Genomic DNA, 22,468 nt, shown 5'->3' on the forward strand with positions numbered 1-22,468 from the left:
TGAATAAAGGGAATGTTCAAACTAAACGAATAGGGTCAAGACTTCGTAAACGTCCAGAATATTTACGAGATTACGTTGAGTGAAGTTTATTCTATATTATTCTACATATTGTGTATCTAGTAAAACTTTGTGTATAGTTTTAAGATATATGTGGTTGTGAAATTCCAAGTTATTGTAACCCCAATGAATGTTATTGACGATGGTTTTAATGTGCAATTTGTATTTATTTTTTTGTTTTTTTTGTTTTTATGGTCTATTATTGGTTTCAATATATTATTGTGTTATTTATTGTTTGTAAAGGGGATGGATATGTTGTGTTGTAGAATTCTCGACAGGCACGCGCGTGTCGAGAATTCTACATTCCATGGGAGGACGGTTAGAGCTGATGGTGAAGACGGAGGTGGGCGAGGGATCGTTTCTTTGTCGCGGCTATGTTTAATCAATAAACATATTATTATAAACTCCTTATCGGAGCAACGAGATTTACTACACTCTGCTTCCCCTAAAATCCTGGAATTTTTACGACAAGGTTTTCAAAAAGGAAAATCATAGCTATTCTTTCAGTGCAGTGAGCAGCAACACAGAGATATTTGAACCTCTGGTTAGGAGCTTGCTCAAAGGTTTCCTTTGTATAAATCTTCTGAAAGACAAGTTCTTTATGGTCAGGATTTGCTTTTAGAGGTGACATGATTGAAGGTATCCTTGCTGAAACCACAAAAAAATACCTCCTTGGACTCGCTGATTACAACATCATGGGCCGGATTACTACTTTGGAGGAGGTGTTAATCCGTCCCAAATGTGACGGATATACCATCAGCTGTATTACGAGTTCCATAGGATATAATGGACTCGTAATACGGCTGGTGGTATATCCGTCACTTTTGGGACGGATTAACACCTTCCTCCAAAGTTGTAATCAGGCCCCATGTTCTTGGTTTTCGTTACCGCCATTCATCAATTTGCATTGTTTCCGTTCCTTTTGGAGAGGCGATTGTTCTTACCTAGTTGATGCAAATTGTGTCAGACAAGACGAGGCAGGATTTAAGTATGTTCATGTAAGCAAAGGTGACTTGTCTCAGTTATCTCAGTCCGAGTTTATTTCAGCGGTGTGAAATTCTCTTGGGGTCTATCCCTACTGTTTTCACTCTTTGGATCAGAATGGCTGTTCTGAAAGCTTGTGAGGGTGTGTTGACTTGCTGCTATTTACTAAGGAATGTTCCAGTGAGTGGGTTCCACCTATTGGCTGAGGTTTAGGGCTTTCCCTTAGGGGATCACTGTATGATGGAGACCTCAACTTCTTTGTTAGTTTTTGTGAACCATTACCCATTGCATGTGAAAGTTCACAGAGGGAATCACATGTTGCATTCTATTTCCCGGTAAGCGGCAAATCTAATTGGACTGTATACAATTAAGACTAGAGTTGCATTTGAATCCCATCCCGGTGTGGCTTCTGTCGTGGTATTTTGGCAGTACTTGCCATTAGGCCCAGATATAAATAATGAAGCAATGATGAGATGGTATAAAAAAAAAAGAGTGATGTAATCACCATTAAATTATTCATTTCCTTCCTACTCCAAGTCCTTAAGACCCTCCTCCTTCTCCTGTATTGGGCTGATGTGACAGGAAATGGATGAGAACGTGACTAGACTTGACAAGAAGGGTGAAAAATAATCCCCCCTCCCGCACATGGCCAACAAAGTTGTGAAGCCTTGAGGAGGGACTAGCCAGGAGCGTACGCTGAAAACGTGAATATTTTTCAAAGAGAGCATAGCATCCATTTCCATGTCAGAAATATGGTCTTTCGAGAGGGAACTGGATTGGATGAGATGGGAACAACTCTAAGCAATTAAATAATTCAACTCTGGTTTGTTACAGGCAGCTAGTGTGGGGTTCACACTATATCTGGGGCAGCACTTCTCCTCTTTGTGATTAATAAATCGAATAAGGACTGGTGCTAATACAGGATTGCAATTAAAACATTTCTTAAATTCACTGTAGGACTAAAAATGTGTTGTCTAGTTTAGACCACATCCATGTGTTGTGTTCCTACTCAAAGCTCTCACAGGTTTGCAGGACTATCTATTGAGGCAGAGACCAGGATCAGCCGGATTCTCCCTCCCATGAAAACGGGACTTACCCTTAGCAATAATACACGTTTAGCTCTGTTTGTTTTGTGAGCAGCAGCCAGTGAGGGGCTGGATCACAGTGTTGGTTTACAGCATCTTGGAAGAAGGCAGGGTCTGGTATAGCCTGTGCGTATAACGCTTTTTACCATCAGCTCTTCGATACTAAGTGATCTCTAGCAGTAGAAACCCAATGTGCATCTGCCCTCTCCTCCCTCTTATCATTCACTGGTGTTCTGAATGTGTATGGCAAGCCTCATGGGACAGATCACTCACCACGCTTGTCGAGCATCACCATCACTGCCTTTGAGAAGCTATCCTCAGGTTTGGGTTTGGCAGGAGCAACCGTAGCATGACTCCAAATGCAGCCCAGCTGCCATTCTTTGGGGTTTCTCTACCTCTCTGTACTGACCCTGCCTGAGGGAGACAGTGGGCATGGTGAAATTCACTCTGAAGCCACCACTAATAGCCACAAATATGGAAAGAGGACATTGTGACCAGAAGTGGAACCACCAATAGCAGTCTTATCTACTCCACAATGCACTTTAGAACCTTCTCACCAAGTAAAAATAAAAAATAGAGGCCAATTCAGCAAAAGTGTCAACAGTGAAGTCATCAGTGCTGCTCACTGGAGGTATCTCGAAGTTGGAGTAAAGAGAACATTGACAGTATTATGTTTGTCTTTAGATCTGCTAGGCACCTACCCTCTCTGATAACATTTGCAGGATGACATACGTATTTGCAAGCACTTGACTTGTCAGCTGAGGTTTTCCTATCATTGAGATAGGTCTCTTAACCTATCCAGAGCTGAAGGATTAATGCCAATGCCACAAGTGACTGTACAAAAAGTGCCCCTATGCCTGTTGATATGTAATAATAAAATAATAATAATAAGCAATTTTTAAAGCACATGGCTACCTCAAAGAGGTGGCCCTGTGCTGAAAAGGTAAAAAACAACCAGGAAGCAACACAGGAAAAGGAAAAAGAACACACTCAAAGAACAAACTCTTAACAGCAATGTTTTGAGATGTTTCTGAAAAAGACAGTTCTGACTTTGCTTGTCTAAAATGTAACGGCAGAGAATTCCATAGTTTGGGGGCCAACCAGCTGAAGGAGCGGTCTCCCATCTGAACTCTCTTTATAGGAGGGACTTCTTCCACCAGTGCAGCCCGAGGATCTCAAACACCCAGACAGATTATATGGTTTAGTAAAACGAAGCAGGTAACTATCCCCGGTTTCTATGAAAGGCTCCGTAGTAAAAGTACAGCACCTAAAATGACACCCGTTTCTCCACTGGGAGCCTGTGAAGATTCTGCAGGGCAATGCCCATTGAAGCTATTCTAGGAGGATTGAGCAGGAGCCTGGCCATGGAATTCTGTACCAGTTGGAGCTTCTTCAGCTGAGACTGCGCTACTCCTAAATACAGAGCATTGCAGTGATCTAACAGTAATATTACTAACACATGGATGACAGATTTTTTAGCAGCTCCAGGCAAAAACCCTGGGATTTTTTAAGGGATTTGTGCCTTGTTGATCACTGTTGTGTTTTGTGGCTGAGGCCCACTGTTAGAAAGTGGGTCTCTAGTTGGCAGAGGTATGTGCCCTGTCCAAGGAGGGGCCTCAAGCCTAGTCAGGGTAAGTTACACTCCCTAAATTAACCTGTACTCAACCTCTGGTAGCTTGGCACAGAGGAGTCAGGCTTAACGTATGAGGCATTGTGTAAAGTATTTGTGCAACACACACACAGTAACCCATTAAAAAACACTAAGGCCCATATTTATACTTTTTGATGCAAAACTGCGCTAACGCAGTTTTGCGCCCAAAATATTAGCGCCGGCTAACGCCATTCTGAAGCGCCATGCGGGCGCCGTATTTATTGAATGACGTTAGCCGGCGTTAGCCGCCGGCGCTGTCTGGTGTGCGTTAAAAAAACCGACGTACACCAGGCAGCGCCGGCGTAGGGGGAAAATGGCGTATGGGCGTCCACAAATGGTGCAAGTCAGGCTGAGGCAAAAAAATTGCCACAACCCGATTTGCGCCATTTTTTTACGACTCCCATCCCCCATTGAAATGACTCCTGTCTTAGCAAAGACAGGAGTCATGCCCCCTTGCCCAATGGCCATGCCCAGGGGACTTCTGTCCCCTGGGCATGGCCATTGGGCATAGTGGCATGTAGGGGGGCACAAATCAGGCCCCCCTATGCCACAAAAAAAAATAAAAAAAAATACTTACCTGGACTTACCTTAATGTCCCTGGGGTGGGTCCCTCCATCCTTGGGTGTCCTCCTGGGGTGGCCAAGGGTGGCAGGGGGTGTCCCTGGGGGCAGGGGAGGGCACCTCTGGGCTCATTCTGAGCCCACAGGTCCCTTAACGCCTGCCCTGACCCAGGCGCTAAAATCCGGCGCTAATGCAGGTTTTTTAGACCCGCCCACTCCTGGGCGTCATTTTTGCCCGGGAGTATAAATACGACGCATATGCATCGGAGTCATTTTTTAAGACGGGAACGCCTACCTTGCATATCATTAACGCAAGGAAGGTGTTCACGCAAAAAAATGACGCTAACTCCATGAACTTTGGCGCTAGACGGGTCTAACGCCAAAGTATAAATATGGAGTTAGTTTTGCGTCGAATTTGCGTCGAAAAAAACGACGCAAATTCGGCGCAAACGGAGTATAAATATGCCCCTAAATGACTCCACACCAGTTTGGAAAAATATAGAATATTTGTCCGAGTCAAATGAGACCAAAATGACAAACATTCAATAAGTAGTTTATGAGATATTACTTTCTAAGGAATAAAAGCAAAAGCAGTACTTTTCAAGTTATGAGGTTTTTACAATGTCAAGAGGATTCGTTTTTGACAATATTCTTCGGTACTAGTGGTTTGGTTGACTTGCGTCGTCTGCAAGAAGCGCAGGTCGGCTATGTGTGTCTCTCCCTGGGTCCCTCTACGTCACAGTACCTTGCAGGAATGTTGGCTCACTCTGAGTGGAGATGTAGGAGCCGAGAAGCAGAGGTCAGCAAGCTGTGGGAACAGGGCCCACGTGTCATGAGCTGTTGCCTTCCTGAAACTGTCTAAGGGGGTCATTCTGACCCTGGCGGTCCGAGACCGCCGGGGCCAGGGTCGGCGGGAGCACCGCCGACAGACCGGCGGTGCCCCGCAGGGCATTCTGACCGCGGCGGTTCGGCCGCGGTCAGATGCGGGAAACCAGCGGTCTCCCGCCGGTTTCCCGCTGCCCTGCAGAATCCTCCATGGCGGCGGAGCGCGCTCCGCCGCCATGGGGATTCTGACACCCCCTACCTCCATCCTGTTCCTGGCGGGTCTCCCGCCAGGAACAGGATGGCGGTAGGGGGTGCCGCGAGGCCCCTGGTGGCACCTGCAGTGCCCATGGCATGGGCACAGCAGGGGCCTCCGTAAGAGGGCCCCACAAAGTATTTCAGTGTCTGCTATGCAGACACTGAAATACGCGACGGGTGCCACTGCACCCGTCGCACCTTCCCACTACGCCGGCTCAATTCTGAGCCGGCGTCCTCGTGGGAAGTTTGATTTGCCCTGGGCTGGCGGGCGGCCTTTTGGCGGCCGCCAGCCAGCCCAGGGCAAATCCCAAAATACCCTCAGCGGTCTTTCGACCGCGGAGCGGTATTTTGGTGGGGGAACTTCGGCGGACGGCCTCCGCCGCCCCCCGAAGTCAGAATCACCCCCTAAGTCTCTGATCCACCCATGGTTACCGGGGCAACACATCATGTGGAGAGGGCCATACTGGTACACACTGTGGCAGCTTCAGGGAAGACACATCGATATCTGCAAACAAGAGTGTTGGGGTCTGCTTGTGGAAAGGCACTGGTAGACGGGCCTGGTGGCTAATGGAACACTGACGCTTTGATTGTGGTGTGCTGAGTGATTCGGTCCAGGTTATCCATGGGTACTCACCATCTTCAAGTACAGCTCTGTTCTTATAGCAGGTCAGGATAGCGATCGGACACGCTCTGATCTTGGTTCTCAGCCAGCTACTAGGCTCACGAAGGGCAGAATCTTACAGCAACGACCCCGAGGTGAAATCTTTGATGGTACTGTGTTTTATTGAACAGGGGAAAGCCAGCAATCTCTTGGAGTCACTCTGGCCTTAGTCCTTGGCTGGGCAGAGATCAGTGGGCAGCAGGGCAGCACAGCAAAGCAGTGAAGCAGTGCCTGGAACAGTCAGTCCTGGCAGACTGGCACTACTTACAGCACACCAGTCTTTACTCAAGCAGAGTTCTTTTCAGGTCCAGTAGTGTACTGGTTTTAGGGGTCACAGACCCAGTACTTATACGAAAATGTGCCTTTGATGTGAGGGTGACTTCAAGGGATCTCTCTGAAGTCCCTCTTTCATGTCAGTCCTTGATCCAGACGATCAGCTGGGGGTAATCAGCCCTTTGTGTGGGGCTCAGGCCGCTAACTATGAAGTGTAAAAGTGAGCCCTTCCCACCCTCCCTACCTAGGAAGACCCATGAGTATGCACATGAATGTAGATGCATTTGAATGTCCTAAGTGGGTGGGTGTCTGAGGGAATGCACAAGTGTATCTGTCTCCCAACCCAGACTAGACATGTATTGGAGACTGGCTGTCAGGCACACAAAGCAGTGAGAGCAGAGAAATGCCTTCTTTCTGAAATTGGCATTTCTAAAATAGTAATAATAAATCCAACTTCACCAGTAAGGAGGATTTATCATTACCAATCAACTGATATGAAACATTATATAGCTACTCCTTTCTGATCAGGAATTACAGCTTAAAGGTTTATTAAGACATTACCAATGCTGGCCTAAGAGAGGAGCAGGCCTCACAGTAATGAAAAATGACTTTGGGAGTTTTTCATTACCAGTGCATGTAAAGTTTAAAAGTACATAGCACCCTGCCCTATCAGCTACTTAGGGCCTACCTTAGGAGTGCCTTCTGTGTACGGTAAGGGGAGTGTAGGACTTGGCCCAAGGTTTTAAATGCCAAGCCAAGGTGACAGTGAATCTGTACACACAGGCCCTGCAATGGCAGGCCTGAGACATGTTTCAGGGCTACTGGAGTGGTTGGCATAATCACTGCAGCGGGTCCACTAGTACCATTTAATTCACAGACCCTGGGTATATGTTATACGACTTTACAAGGGACTTATAAGTAAATTAAATATGCCAGTTGTGGATACACCAATGTTATCATGTTTATGCGAGAAGTACATGCACTTTAACACTGGTTAGCAGTGGTAAAGTTCCCAGAGTCCTAAGACCAACAAAAAGATACAGCAACAAAAATGCCAAAAAGTCTGGGGTATGACCACCCTAAGGATGTCAGGTCTAACACCAATGCTTCATTAGGACCATACACAGGCACAGTTCAAATATTAAAACTAGGTAAAGGCATGTGTGTCCATGTCCCTTTCATTAGCTCAGTACCATGATACGGGTAAGAGTTGAATGCATGTGCATTTGAGACTGGCAGACATATAGGACAAGGGGCTGGCCATCGATTTGCCAACATCCACATTCCAATAATATTGCCTCTTCTCACTACCACTTGATCTTGAAGCACTTTCCAAGGTAATGTTAGAGCTTGCACAAGGGAACGTGGGTAATTTGAAATGTTCCTTTACATTTTTCTGTTTAAAATAAATACTGAATCTAGACTAAAGGAATTCACCAACTTTTTCTTATATATAACACATAAAGGCACAATAACCTATGGAGTACAACAACATGTTTTGTATGCTAGAGCTACAAAATGTGTGTTTATGTAAAGGAGGTGACACATGTGGGCAATCTTATTTTATCTCGAAAAAAACGATGTACTTCAAAAGTACAGATAACTGAATGTATGTTAGAATGTTATTGTCTTGTATAGAATTATTCACAGTTAATCACTGTATAGATTGTATTAGCTAGCAGCCCACCACAAAACTGTTGGATGTTGGGGTCATATGGTTGGGAGATGCTCTCCTATGAGTTTTGAGAGCTAGACTAAAGTAGGTTCCAAAGTATCCTTAAAGAGGGCCAGTCCCGTTTTGAAGGTTATATCCCAGATATATGGATGTGTAAGTTAAAAGCCTCTTTACTTTGAGGAGGCTCATCTTCTGATTTTCTAGGAAGGCTGCCAGACCTTGTTGAGTCATCAGGTTTGACTTAATGTTCACCAGAGTTGAGAACCAAGAACACAGATTCTCCAACCTTGTGTTTTCAGGTTGAAATATGGTATTTATTTTGGCCTAAGGTAACAGCTGGGATGTAGTGTAACTATTTTGGGCAATACCATCCAGATGCTTTAGCTCGTTTTGAATTTTTATTTTTCATGCCACCAGGAGCCAGCGTGGCACTGTAATATCGGGTGATATGGACATTTGCTTTTGATTCAAGCATAGCCTGGCTGATTACCATAGCTATGCATTCTTGAAATATCTTTTCTTAGGTTTACCAGTACTTAATTTGGGCCAGTAGATGCCAGTAGGGCTCACCGCCGCTCATTTTTAGGTACCAGCATCCGATATTTAGAGCGAGAGAGGGAAAAACGCAAAAGGGGAAAGAGGAAGGCAGAGAAAGACAGAAAAGGTAGAAAGCAAGAACCTACAAGAGACAGATAAAGGGTCAGGGAGTGTCTGCCAGTCGATTAAAGAGGCATGAGGAGGATTCAAGACTACACACCCTTGGTATACAAGATACCATCACTTAGTAGCACGGGCCGGGTTCTTCTGAGCAGAGCTTTGGGCACTGACACTCATTCTTTTACAAATTAAGCACTGGATTGCTCTATGTAATACTATCTTGTAAGGTATCTGTAATTAGTTGCCTCCAGTTAAGAAGTTCCCGACCAGAGAAAAGGTCTGCCTGTCCTAAAAATACTATACTGTAGATTTGAAGTTAACTAATCTAAGTTATAACCTACCACCAGAAAATGGCAAATATCCAAGTTGGATTCGAATGAGAAAGTGGTGAGCTACCTCAGAAATTTAAATTGGCATCGCATACACTTTGAAAATTCCCAATATTTCAAAGTTAGCAGGGTGGGGGACCTGTAACAATACTAAGGATCTCCTGGCCAGTTAAAAAAAGTGACATCTGTTTGTTAGAAATGTATATGTTCCAAAAACAAGGAATTCTACCTTAATAACTATTCTTTTTGTTTAGGTTGTGGCGGAGTTCTATATGGTGATCATGGTTCATTTGCGAGTCCAAACTACCCAGGTCCTTATGCCAACAACACTCACTGTGAATGGACTATTGTTGCTCCTATGGGGCGAATTGTTACAGTAAACTTTACATCAATTTACATCGACGACCCAGGTGACTGCAGTAGAAACTACTTGGAGCTTTACAATGGACCAGATGCCAACTACCCCCCATCAGGACCGTATTGCGGACGTGTATGTATTTATTTCAAAAGGGCCTTTCTGATTACTTTAATTCTATTTGCCTGAAGACCTAAACCCTTTGCGAGAGAGAGAGTTTGTGTGTGCGACTATGTATGTATATCTGTCTTTAAATGTACACCTGTTAACTAAGCACATATTAGCATTACATTAAGATAAAATTAAGATTAGCCATGCTTCAAGTCATCAATATACATTTGGAACACATAAGTTAGTAATTAAAAAAAATATCAAGGTGAATTTGTAGGACACATGTTTAAGCAGCGAATCGATACTGTGTTTGCTTCTGTTCTCCAATGCTTTGACTGTGAAATTAATAGAGACTTCAAAAAATGTTATAAATGGCATCGCCGTTGTAATATGTGTTGTCCCCACCCATAACCTTATATGTCTTCATATATCTCATGTGTAAGAAGCATGAAAGATATTGAATTGTTAGATACAACAGAAAATAATGAAATTTAGAAGAAGCTAGCAGTGTTTGTTGCGAAAAAAGTGGCTCAACTGGCAAAGTAAGCCCTTGGGTTTGGAAACGTGTATTGCAATTAGGTGTTGTTCCAAGTAGATATAATCATGACGAAGAATGCATACATTTCCCCTTCTTATCTTTATTCAACATTTGATGGACTCATCCAGGACCCTGAGGTAACTATAAGTGTGTTTCTGGTTAATACAAGTAATACTAATGCTTCTCCTACCGGACCCCCATGTGCTTGATTGATTACAGTTTAGCATCTATTATTTGCTTTACAATTCTATTCCTTTATTATGCTTCCAGTTCGCTAGAGATGCCTATTGTAGGTTACTTTTCCACTGCTACAGTTATTACCTTTAGTAATATTTGTTCTAGAGTCGTTTTTAAACAGTATTTGTTAATGATAATGGTGTGCATTGTGCAAAAGGAAATGTATTTGTTTTTAGATGAGCCAAATGCTTCTCACTGCAGGTCACCATTTTACCACAGGCAGATAAGTATTCTCATCTGAGCGTTTCAGTCGATGGTTTAAGGAAAGCCTTCAGCGAGCTTTTGCAGCCCAGTGTTTGAGGTTTTACAGGCAACCCTCTGGCCCCATGGCACCATGGGCCATTCATTGTTTGAGAAGTTGAGGGAAAGGAAGACAATACCATTTTAGTTCTTGCTTTTCCAAAATAATGGAAGATGAGGAGTGGTTATGTGTTAGTTGTTGCAGATGGGCTGAAGAACAGAATGAGTGACAAGTAGTAAGGGTGATAGAGTGGGCCAGTTGGGCAAAAAATATGGTCAATGTATCACAAAGTGAAACTGGTGGACTTCTGCAAAAATGAATGGAGAGTGATGGGAAACAGATTAGACTGCAAGTGATGGTGGGTGTTCCTTCTGGTCTGGTGGTTGTTTTTCCCATGCTCACAAGTGCCCTACTAGAACATAAGACTATGGGGTGAGCAGTATGGCTTACAACCTACTTCGTAACAATGTCATTGTAGGTGTTTCTAGACATGAGAATGATCCTTCTGGTTACTTATACTTGCACACTCTCAATAATACTTTGTGTTTCTCTACCCTAGATTAACTTCCGCCCTTTTTTTGTAGGTGTGTAAATATTGCAAAAAAATGATAATGTGTTGCATTTGTAGAATGATAATTTTGATTTTTCGGAAGCATTATGTAAAATATGGTGGGTAGACTGATAGATATTACGTTCAAATATTTAAATGGGAAATTCTGGAGGAAGTTGCTTGGGTCTGAGCTTCAATAACTACAGAAAAAATATCATGAAAACTGGATTAGCCACAGCTTCTTAAAGGTGGTGGAATGTGTATTTCTCACTGCCTGCTCAATAAATACACTTGAATGGGCAGATCACTATTATACTGGCAAAGAGTGGCAAGGTAAGAAGACTAGTACATAGTCACTGATTCAGATACAGTACAGCTTAGCCACTGACCAAGAGTCAGAAAGAGAATCCTAACACAGAAGTCTTAACATTCCAAAACCTCATATTCCACTGGAGAATCTGGAGAAGGAAAATAGTGGGCTTAGAGGAAAAATCAGTTCATGTAAATTATTCATACTTAGAGCATTAAAGGAAAGGCAAATATAACATGACAAAAACAACGTAATGTAACAATCAGGTTGTTAATTATTTATGTCCACTACCAGGGGTGTAGCTTAGTCAGTGAGATCCAGGAGGGGTGAATCTCCAATCTGCCAACAAAAAACAGTGGGCTGCAGGGTGGAGGGGTGAGTTGACCAAGATTTGGGATGGACTGTTTTAATGGGTAACAGGGTCAGAACATATTTGCATTAGATGGGCCTCTATGTTGGCACAGTGGGTGACAAACAATGGGTTGAAATGCTACCCCAAGTGATTGCTACTGACTGGACTAATTTCAGCACTCTTCCTATCACCTTTTAAGTATTTGATTGCCAGTAGTATGTCTGGAAACTTAGGACTGGCACACTTTTCAAGCCTGCCACTGCCAATGTTAGTGAATTCCAAAAAGTCCTACATTTGCACCCATTCAAGGAGTACTTCAATGGGTGCAGATTTACTACTATTTTGGTAAACCAGTCACTATAGTTTTTTAAGATACCAATTCAAAGAAACCTCTTAGTGAAATGAGAAACGCCAAGACAGACTCAAAACAGGTACCCCAGATATATTTCCAAACCGAGAATTCATTAGAGGGGTGTCCCATCTCAATCAATCCTGCTGAAGCCATGCCCCAGTCTGTGCCACTATTTATGTTAATTCTCTATGGAAACTCATGAATATGGTCACATACAACACAAAGGCCTGAAGTCCCTACCCTGGCATAACATATTTTAAGTCTAGTTTCATTGCATGCACCCTTTTGTCATCTCTGCTGCAAAAAAACCTTAATGGGAGAGTTGTCAAATCAGTGCAAGTGGGCAGGGCTCCATGTTTCTAACCCTCACCTTTTACAAATCGCTTCATTAAGTGATTGACAGCCACATGTACAAAGTCTGAGTTACAAATACATGAGGGGGGCCCAGACAGTTTAATCGGGTGAGCCAAGCCCTAGGTTTTGTTTGACTTTAAGAGCTCATGCACAGGCTGAGTCATGAAAATGGATGTCCTGTAGATTGTGCAACAAATATAATATACTAAATCAAATATACTAGAGGCTTGTACAGCTAAATCAAATATATTATGTGCTTGTACTGTGTACGTCCCAAACTCAAGTACTTAATAGAACACTCATATATAATATAGAACAAGCATTTGCAATGCAATGGGTCTCACATTTGCTTGAGTTAAAGCTATTAGTGTTGTAAATTGATAACTGGACTTTTCTTTCCACATAAAGTGCTCACTCCTGCCTCATAATTTGGTCTTTTCCTGCCACATAATTCCAGTGACCCTGCATATAACTAAAACACTTCAGTTTACCTTCTTCTTCTATCTGCAGCCAAAAATGAAATGTTGCCATTTACCATCCTAATTTAACTCTGCCAAGCTAATTCCAATAGAATACCACTTTCACCACCCCCCCATCAGATTTGCTGGCTGGCTAACACAATTAGCCCCAAAAAAAACACAAGACAGCCATCGAGTAACGAGAGAAATAAACTATAAGGGTCACCCATGTATATCAAGAGTGTTCAAGCAACCATAGTGTAATAAGGATGTTAAGCTGGCCTGAATTATGGTAATAATTGCAATAAGGAGAAATTAATTAAACATGTAAAATGATCATATAAACTCAATAAAAACCTTTGTCAGAAAAAAACTTCTGACATTATACTATAATGCTCAGAGCAGCCCCTAGAGGACACCACAATGGAAACAGCTTTTGGAAGAAGCATGGTCATATAAACATGCAGTCAGCCTCTAGAAGACATAAACAGAAAACAACCAAAAGTAATGTAGTGTAACTATATATATATATATATATATATAGTCCCTAAAGAGCACTGTGCGTTTTCAGGGCTAGCAGGCTCACTGCAATGATATTACAAACACAACTCTTTAAACACAAATTATTCTCAGCTATAAAATAAATGTTACAGCCATGAGAGAAGTTAAAAATACACTGAATGGTGGACGAGGTTATTATTTTGGGACCCCCACTAACCTAGTGTGGGATCCCAGGGATGATCTACACAGAAAGAGCAAACTGGGGTGACCATTTTGAAGGTGTTCCCATTGTCCTGGGACGACCACAGGCTGAGTTACGAGCAAAAATGTTTTTTAAAAGAATGCCCTGCAAAGCATTATGGGATGACCGAGTGCAGCGAATAATGGAGTATGTTGACTAATGCTCAGAACAGCCCCTAGAGAACACAACAATAAAAATATTATTTGTAAGAAACATGGTCCTGTAACCATATAGCTAGCCCCTAGAGGGCATAATCACATGAAAACAGAATGGCAGAAAGCAATGCAATACAACCATATATTTAGCTCCCAGAGGACATAGTGCATTTTATATTTACAGAGCTAGCAGGCCTATTGCGAGGCTAAGCCCCTTAGAACACAAACGACTCCCAGCTGTAAAGCAAAAGATCCGGTTGTAGGAGAGGTTAAAAAAAGGAGGGACTGAATGGTGTGAGGGGTTATTATTTTGGGTTCCCTACTAACCTAATTGGGGACCCAGATATGACTTAAACAGAAAGTGTGTTTTGCTGAATGTTTTGGCGGCGGTCCTATTGTTCTAGGACCACCACAGGCTGAGTTATTGGCAAAAATGTTGTGAAAAAGAATGCTTGCAAAGCCTCATGGGTCAAATTTTCCCGAGTGCAGTGACTATTGTAGTATCAGCTCTCCTGCTCTGCTGGAAGAGCCACTTTTGCATTGAGGATTTCTGTTTTATGTGAAGCATTTACCAATTTCAAGTGTTTTAAGGGGACAGCCACAATAAAATTACTCTGATTAGGTAACTGTGAACAATGTGACCAGTGCCCCAATACCGCTAATCGAGTTTCTCCTTTTAGCTACCAATGCAGATGTAATGGCTTTTCCAATGATTTTTGCAGATGCTCTTTTGCATTCGAAAAAAGAATCAGCATCACACAAAGCAAGAACAAAAGACCTTTAGGCTTACATACGTTATTACATATGTGTGCATATGCATCATGATGCTACTATGGCCCAGCATGTTGACGTATGTACACATGTGCTCACATGCTGCATGATGCAGCCACCATTTTATCTTTTTAGTTACCGTTTCAAGATAGTGAACACCAATCTTGAAGCAGTAAATGAAATTTAATACATGAAATATGCTCAAAACCCCATTTTGTAAAACCAGTGTCCAGGCAGGGAATGACAAATTGCATCCAATGGGCCTTCCAAGCAAAAAATATGAACAAAATAAAAATCACATGTGGGGGGGGCAATACACAGTGTGAGAGTCTGGGGGGACAATGAAGGAGCTTGAGGTGGGAAGTGGCAATTAAAAAAAATAAGTTTGCCAAGAAATGTTGGTAGAAGTAATGGATGAGAGGGGAGGTGGGAACCAAATGGAACATACGTGTGTATTTGAGGGTGAGGTGGCAACAAGGAAGGGAACAAGATCATACATGCACTTGTATAGAGTGGTAAAAGAAGAAAATAGAGTAGTTTCCTGAATTCAAGCAGTGGAAGGACATCCAATAAGAACACATTGGAGAACAAATGTTCCAGAGGTGGGACAAACAAAGATTAGTGGCAAAAGACATTGAATAAGAAGCACAGCAAACAGATAGACAAGAAAGTCATCCAACTAAGAACAAGAAGCTGCCTAAAATTCCACAAAATGTTTATATTAGTATTAGAAACAATACGTCTTCAGAGAGCCGATTGTAAGTGAAACTTAATAAATGAAGGTGGAACTAAACTTTGGCAGATATTTTGCAACCAATAATAAACACCAATTTGTTTCTGCACATAGCATTTGTACCAGATCTCTGAATAACTTTTGGTACAAAACATACAAGTTTATCAATATTTAGCCCGTCATTCCAAACATGGTGTTAATCTTCAGAAAGGACAAATATCCGGTAGTTAGATTTCCGACCTTTGCTTCTCTTTATCCTGGTGGCAATTATAGCATGGGGTTAAAAAATGTCTTGTAAACATAATTTTTCTGCTCCCCATCAAATTTAACATGCCTGTTGGAATACCAGGAGTCATCTTGCATTGAACCACCTTGGTAATTGCTACCTTTCCCAGTAATTCACTGTGATGCCCTCAGCAGCTGTTTTTCTGGTGGAGAAACCTAGTAGAAGTACAGCTGGAACAATGTTTTCCAATGGTTATTCGTCAAAATACCAGGCCTGTGTCTAAATGTATTTATATATGGAGAGCATGATCACAAGTATTAGTATTTGTGGCACTGCCTTTTTCACCCCGTTTCAAGGTCACGTTCATAAAAGGGGTCTGTCTTCATCCTGCCTCATATTAAACCAGCTGCGGCCCATCCTTTAGGGCAGATTGGCCACACACCCCCACCACCTTTTGCCCCTCATGAAGAGTGCCTGTCAGGCTGAGCAAAGGTCAGCCTGACAGACACTCTTCATGTTCAGATCAGGCAGCCAGGAGTGAGACATGCGCGATTTGCGCAGACTCCTTGCTGTCTGAGCTGAACTTTGCTGGGCTAAGGAGGTCACAGCTCCTATGGGTGTGACCTCCTCAGCTTAGCAAAGGTGCCTTGAGGCCCTTCCCCTTGGTGACGAGGATAAGCATCACCCATTGACTTCGACCTGGGTGCTTCAGGTTTAAGCCCTAAATCGCCCAGGGCGTGTGTCAATCAGTGACACCTCGTCACAGAGTGGGGAGGGGTCAGCAGTCTCACGGACCCCATCCCACTCTGTGGCGAAGTTGGGATTGCTGCCCAATGAGGGAAGGCAGCAGTCCCAACCCTCCTGGACCTCCGAGGCCGAAGGTAAGTGTGTGTGTGTGTGTGTGTGTGTGTGAAGGTAAATGTGTGTGTTTTGTAAATGAATGGTGCGTGCATGTATGTTTAAATGTTGATGAATGTTGTGAATGGATGTGCATGCATGTGTGAATGCATGAGTGTGAGTGTGCTGCCTGCCCCCTCCCTCCTAAAATTACCAGCCGCCACTGTATTAAACATGTCCTAAATTTAATGTGAGTAGATGTGGTAATACCAAGAGCAGCCCTGCGAATACCGCACTCCTGCAATTCATTTTCTGACTGCACTTTGCTGTACCGATTAGTTATTCCCTAAAGCTCCTGGAGAAGATCAAAATATGCCAGATTTGGGCATTACCGGATTAGCCATCTACAATATATTTTCTGGCAAGTTTAACATGGGCTGAGTAGTTTGTCAGCATCTATCTACACATTAGCTCAACTCTATGTACTATTATGATGACACTTTTTAACTACTGTATAGCTGGTCAATAACCTAGTTTAGCGAGCAGTTTCTTGCACAGTAATCACTACGAACATTGCGAATGTACCTCTAATCTGGGTATATTATTGTGTAATCTCTTTAGGGTGTAAAACTGAGCCAACAATAACACACTGCAAAGCTAGTCAGAATTTCAATGCACGCTATTTCTGGCCCTGAGTGCCTCCTTCTGTGAAAGTCCATTTTCCTTGCAGGTGCACCACTGCCAGCTGCTTACATGCTTAACTGAAAACATTGCGAACTATTCACCACAACTAAAGAAAAAGAACAGTGTGCACCGATGCTGTCATGACAGTATTGCTTTTGGAATTAGAAAGTAGTCAGCCTCATACACGCTTGGCAATGTCTTCAGTTCATACGAGTTAGGAAAATCCAAACCCAGTCCTTGAATTACTATCTTAAAATGCATTTCCTCCTAGAAACGGGAAACATCAAATTGGCACAGGTGCTATCCCCATAGAACAACTTTCACAGATACGCACTGTTAGAAATGGGGTCTCTAGTTGGCAGTCGGTTTGCACCCTGTCCAAGTAGGGACCCCCACTCTAGTCAGGATAAGGGAGATACCCGCTCAGATAACCCCTGCTCGCCTCCTTAGTAGCTTGGCACAAGCAGTCAGGCTTATCTCAGAAGCAATGTGTAAAGCATTTGCATATAACACACAGTAACACAGTGAAAATACTACAAAAGGACACTACACCACTTTTAGAAAAATAGCCAATATTTATTTATTTAAAACAAGACCAAATATGATAAAAATCCAAAATACAGTAATAAAAATGTGAATTCTGCAAGATTTACTCAAAAATACAATTCCTTGAAGTCAATAGCTCCACTTGGGGCTATCATGGCGTCGTGATCAACAAAACCAACAGTTCAAGCTGACCGCAGCGTTGCGGGCCAGTTACGGTGTCGAGAAGGCAGGCAAACAGTACCTTGGATTTGTAGGGCGCTGTGATCCTCGCATTGAGCTCCGGAGAGCGGAGTTGCTGACGACTCTGTGTCCGTTCCAGAGTCGGTGCAGGAGTCGTCGGGCTTTGAAGTCACACCCGTTGCAGATCGAACTGCGGGCTGATGAGGTCAGGAGCGCTGGCGTTGATGGTTTCGGGGCTGCGGTGCAAAGCAGGACGATGTGACGTGCAGTGCCCACAGGTCACATGCAGTCAGCGGCTTGGTGACGGCATCCAGCGGCGTCAGTGAGACCAGGGCTACGGTGTGAAGTGGGGTAGTGCAATGTGTGGTGTCCACAGGCTACGGTGCAGGCAGCGGCGGCGGCATTGCGGCAGCGCTGTTGTTGGTAGGCCCAAGCCAGCGTTGCGGGATGGGACAGTGCTTCATGACCCTCACGAGCGGTGTCCACAGGCCATGGTGCAGGCAGGGATGCCTGGTAACGACACTGGAGTCAATGGTGCTGGCGTTGGTTGACTGGGCTGCGGTGTGGGACTGGCAGTCCTTCTTGCTCCTCACCAGTGGTGCAGGCAATGGCACCGGTGTCAGCAGGAGCATCGTCGTCAGGGAGGCCCAGGCTGCGGTGTGAGCAGGTGATGCCAGAGTGCTGGGCCCACAGGTCACGGTGTGAGCAGCGGTTTGGTGAAGTCATCTCATGATAGCAGCGGTGAGACCAGGTCACGGTGTGAAGCGGGGCAATGCGACTCCGTGCAGCATTGGCAGGTCACGGTGCAGGCCAGCTGTGTCGTTGGTGGCGTTGCAGTGGTTTCTCCTCTTGAGCAGCACAAAACACACAGTTGCCAGTGCTGCAGGTCGAGAAAATTGAAGTCTTTGATTTCCCTGAGATTTCCAACAGGAGGCAAGCTCTACTCCAAGCCCTTGGAGAACTTTCTCAAGCAGGACACACAGCAAAGTTCACCCGTTGCACTCTTTTAAGGCAGAAACAGCAACTGCAGGCCAGTCCAGCAAAGCAACACAGCAAAGGGACAGTACTCCTCCTCCAGCTCTTCAGCTCTTCTCCTTGGCAGAGGTTCCTCTTGATTCCAGAAAGATTCTAAAAGTCTGGGGTTTTGGGTCTTCTTCCTATACCCCTTTCGGCCTTTGAAGTTGGCAAATTTCAAAGCAAAGTCTCAAGTGTTTGCCAGATTCTTCTTTGTCCAGGCCAGGCTCCAGACGCACACCAGGGGTTAAGAGACTGCACTGTGTGAGGGCAGACACAGTCCTTTCAGGTGCAAGCGACCACTCCTCCCTCCACTCTAGCTCAAACGGCTCATTAAGATATGCAGGCTACACCCCAGCTCCCTTTGTGTGACTGTCTAGAGGAGAGGTGTGAACAGCCCAGCTGTCAAACTGACCCAGACGGGAAGTCCACAAACAGTCGGAGTCACAGAATGGTTTAAGCAAGAAAATGCCTACTTTCTAAAAGTGGCATTTTCAAACACACAATCTAAAAACCAACGTCACTAAAAGATGTAATTTTAAATTGTGAGTTCAGAGACCCCAAACTCCATATTCCCATCTGTCCTTAAAGGGAATCTCCACTTTAAAGTTATTTAAAGGCAGCCCCCATGTTAAACTATGAGGGAGATAGGCTTTGCAACAGTGAAACCCGAATTTGGCAGAATTTCACACTGCACCCTACCTATGGGGCTATCTAGGGCCTACCTTAGGGGTGCCTTAATTGTATCGAAAGGGAAGGTTTGGGCCTGGCAAGTGGGTACACTTGCAGGTCGAATTGGCAGTCGAAAACTGCACACACAGACACTGCAGCAGCAGGTTTGAGCCATGTTTACAGGGTTACTAATGTGGGTGGCACAACCAGTGCTGCAGGCCCACTACTAGCATTTGATTTGCAGGCCCTAGACACCTCTCGTGCACTTTACTAGGCATAAATCAAATATGCCAATAAGGAATAAACCAATCAACAATACAATTTACTCAGATCGCATATGCACTTTTGCACTTATTAGCAGCGGTAAAGTGCCCAGAGTCCTAAAGCTAACAAAAACTGGTCAGAAAAATTAGGAGGAAGATGACCCTGCAAAAAGGGCCAGGTGCAACACACGCCAATCGAGTTCACGCTGTGACACCATGGCCGCCATGCACCAAGGGGAGAGACAAAAAAACAAAGTAGCTCACTCACAGAAAAACATATCAACGATTGTGCAATAATCCATGTAACAGGGTCAGTCTGCAAGGCGGTAACAAAACCACCCCAAGGCAGGACAAATGTAAAGCAATTACCAATGACATCAAGGGATTGTTGAAAGGCAAGCTCACGAATGAGTGGAAGTGATGGGCATGAGATGGGCATGGTTAAAAGCCCAAAATACTTACAAAAGGTCAAAGTGCTTGAGTGCTTGACCTAAAAAAAGGAGCCTCTGTGAAATAAACTTTTTGCCTAGGATCACATAATTTGGACAGTCTGGGAAGCTGGTATTCATTTCAGGGTATATGGTTTAACATTTTGAAATTCAGGCAGATGGGCATATCTGTCTTTTTCTACTGTTTAGGTCACTGTTTTATTGCTCATTTTTTACACACATTGAAAAAAAAAACGTATAAAGCATACTCCACTCACAGCTCCCAGGTCCAACTACCAAGGCATTTTTCTGGGAGTTGTTAAACCCCAAACAGAACTCCCCTCCAAAGCAAAGTGCCTGACCTTCTTCATACCCAGATGGAAGTTATGGCTCTTCTGAAAAGAATAGTCCCTTGTCCTTCAACTCATGTGAGTGATGGAAGCATGTCACTAGGATCTCCTGCCACTTAGTTATTCATACCAGGAAGGAAAGTGCAGCACTCAAACATCTGTGGTCGTATTATACAAAGCGCCCTGGGGTGCAACAGGCATGTGCACGTGCTTGGTCTGCCCTCGGGGCACTTTGGTATGACAGAAAAGGCCACAGAGGTTTGTGCAGCCCAATCTGTAATACAGATAGCTCTGGTGCACATACAGCAGCAGCCCTTTCACAAGAGGGTGTTCCTTCATTTACATGAGGGTGTGACCCCATGCAAATGGGGTAATCCCTTTGCTTCTGTGCCTGTGCCATATTATGAGAGCAGAGGCAAAGAAGCTGACAGGAGGTTCACTGTCAGTGAGCCTCTGATGGCAGACCTCTGGAGGGTGGAAAGGCTGCCAATGGACCCTCCTGATTTCCCCTCGCATGCGGGTGCAGTCACTCACTGCACCTGCCTCCAAGGGGATCTCTAATCCCCTTTAAAAGCGCAGGTGGGTTACTGTCTGCACAGGGAAACATGGAGCGGCTGCCTCAAAGCTGCTTCATTTTCCACTTGAATGTTGTGCCCCCAGGGTAGCGTGCATTCGAGGCTGCCCCCAGGACAGCACATTCAATATAATAGGGTACACTTTCTCTGTTTGCGTCTGGCGCACCTGTTTTAAAGTGCACCAGGGCACAAACAAATAAAGTGCGCCCTGTGTGTAATAGGGCCCCTGCTGTGCTCAGCTCCGGGCCCTACCCCAACAAACAAACCCCCTTTGTGAATCGGAGACCTACGTGCTATGTGGCCTCCTATCTGAAGGCTGAAAACCATTGTGCACATGATGGTGTTGTGGCAGGGACTTTAAGACTGAGTCTTGAAAGGGATACAGGACCAGATAGAGTGAGAAATAAGATAGGTTCTGCTGCCTGTGGCCTGGTGAAAAAAAACCTTACCCCTCTCCTATTAACACATTAGCAAGCAATAAAGACCAGTCTACACACACAAGAAAATGCATAGTGTGAAGTGGTTACTTTTGAGGCCATGCATAAAGGACCTATAAAACTTGTATGTAAAGTCCTGCACACATAAAGTGATTTTTAGTGTGATTTTCAAAAATGTGCCTGCTAGTCTAAAAGTTGCCATTTCTATTCTCTTTTAGGAAACAAACATTGCACCTTTTGCTGCAACTTCGAATCGTGTATTCATCAAATTCCATGCTGAATATGCAACTTTGCCATCAGGATTTAGGCTGACATGGACAAGCTGAGAAAAATAATGATTGAACATTTCAGAGAGCTTCAGAGTTGCACATTTATTTTATGTAAAAAGCTTGAGAAATTCTCAAAATGCACTTGGTGAAATATGGTTACCTAAAACACTGTTTTTAAAATGAAGAAATTGATTCTGCGTATTTGCACATGCGTTGAAATGTGACAGCATTGTTTTGATTAAAAACGATATTGTCTTAACATAGTTTTCGTATGTTTTTTAATGCAGAGAATTCTAACTTGAGTGCCTGTGTCCTGGTGCACACCCTGCCATGGTTTGTTTAAACTAGATTATCGTGCACCATAATATGTCATTTATAAAAACCACGTTCTCCAGGTTACTGCTTTAAAAATCCAGATGTTAATCTCTAATTTCCAGTTTTGCACACTGCAGTTTCAGGAGTGGATGTGCCTTTCTGTAGTGTTCTGTGCACTGAACAGTGTGCTCTTTGCACTGTTCCAATCAATTAATTTGTATGGTTCAGATAGCTATCATTATTTGAATATTTCCACTGCATTTTGGCAAGGTCTGCGCTATAGGACCACACACATATATATGTGTAAATGTATATATATATATATATATATATATATATAGAGAGAGAGAGAGAGAGAGAGAGAGAGAGAGAGAGAGACCTTTGATTGCATCAGAACCACA

General features: G+C 43.8%; 1 protein-coding gene across 1 annotated transcript in view; it reads left to right on the plus strand.

Moving 5' to 3' along the window:
* The window catches only part of CUBN (cubilin), a 1,111,275-nt gene extending 1,089,264 nt beyond the window's left edge, over positions 1-22,011 (plus strand). Inside the window, exons 66-67 of the mRNA XM_069211549.1 lie at positions 9,267-9,502; positions 21,702-22,011. Of these exons, the coding sequence (XP_069067650.1) occupies positions 9,267-9,502; positions 21,702-21,809 (344 nt within the window). The 3' untranslated portion in view covers positions 21,810-22,011. The remainder of the gene's footprint in view (positions 1-9,266; positions 9,503-21,701) is intronic.
* The last annotated feature ends 457 nt before the right edge of the window (positions 22,012-22,468 follow it).

This window comes from Pleurodeles waltl, chromosome 10, assembly GCF_031143425.1.
Source record: "Pleurodeles waltl isolate 20211129_DDA chromosome 10, aPleWal1.hap1.20221129, whole genome shotgun sequence".
Lineage (NCBI taxonomy): Eukaryota > Metazoa > Chordata > Amphibia > Caudata > Salamandridae > Pleurodeles > Pleurodeles waltl.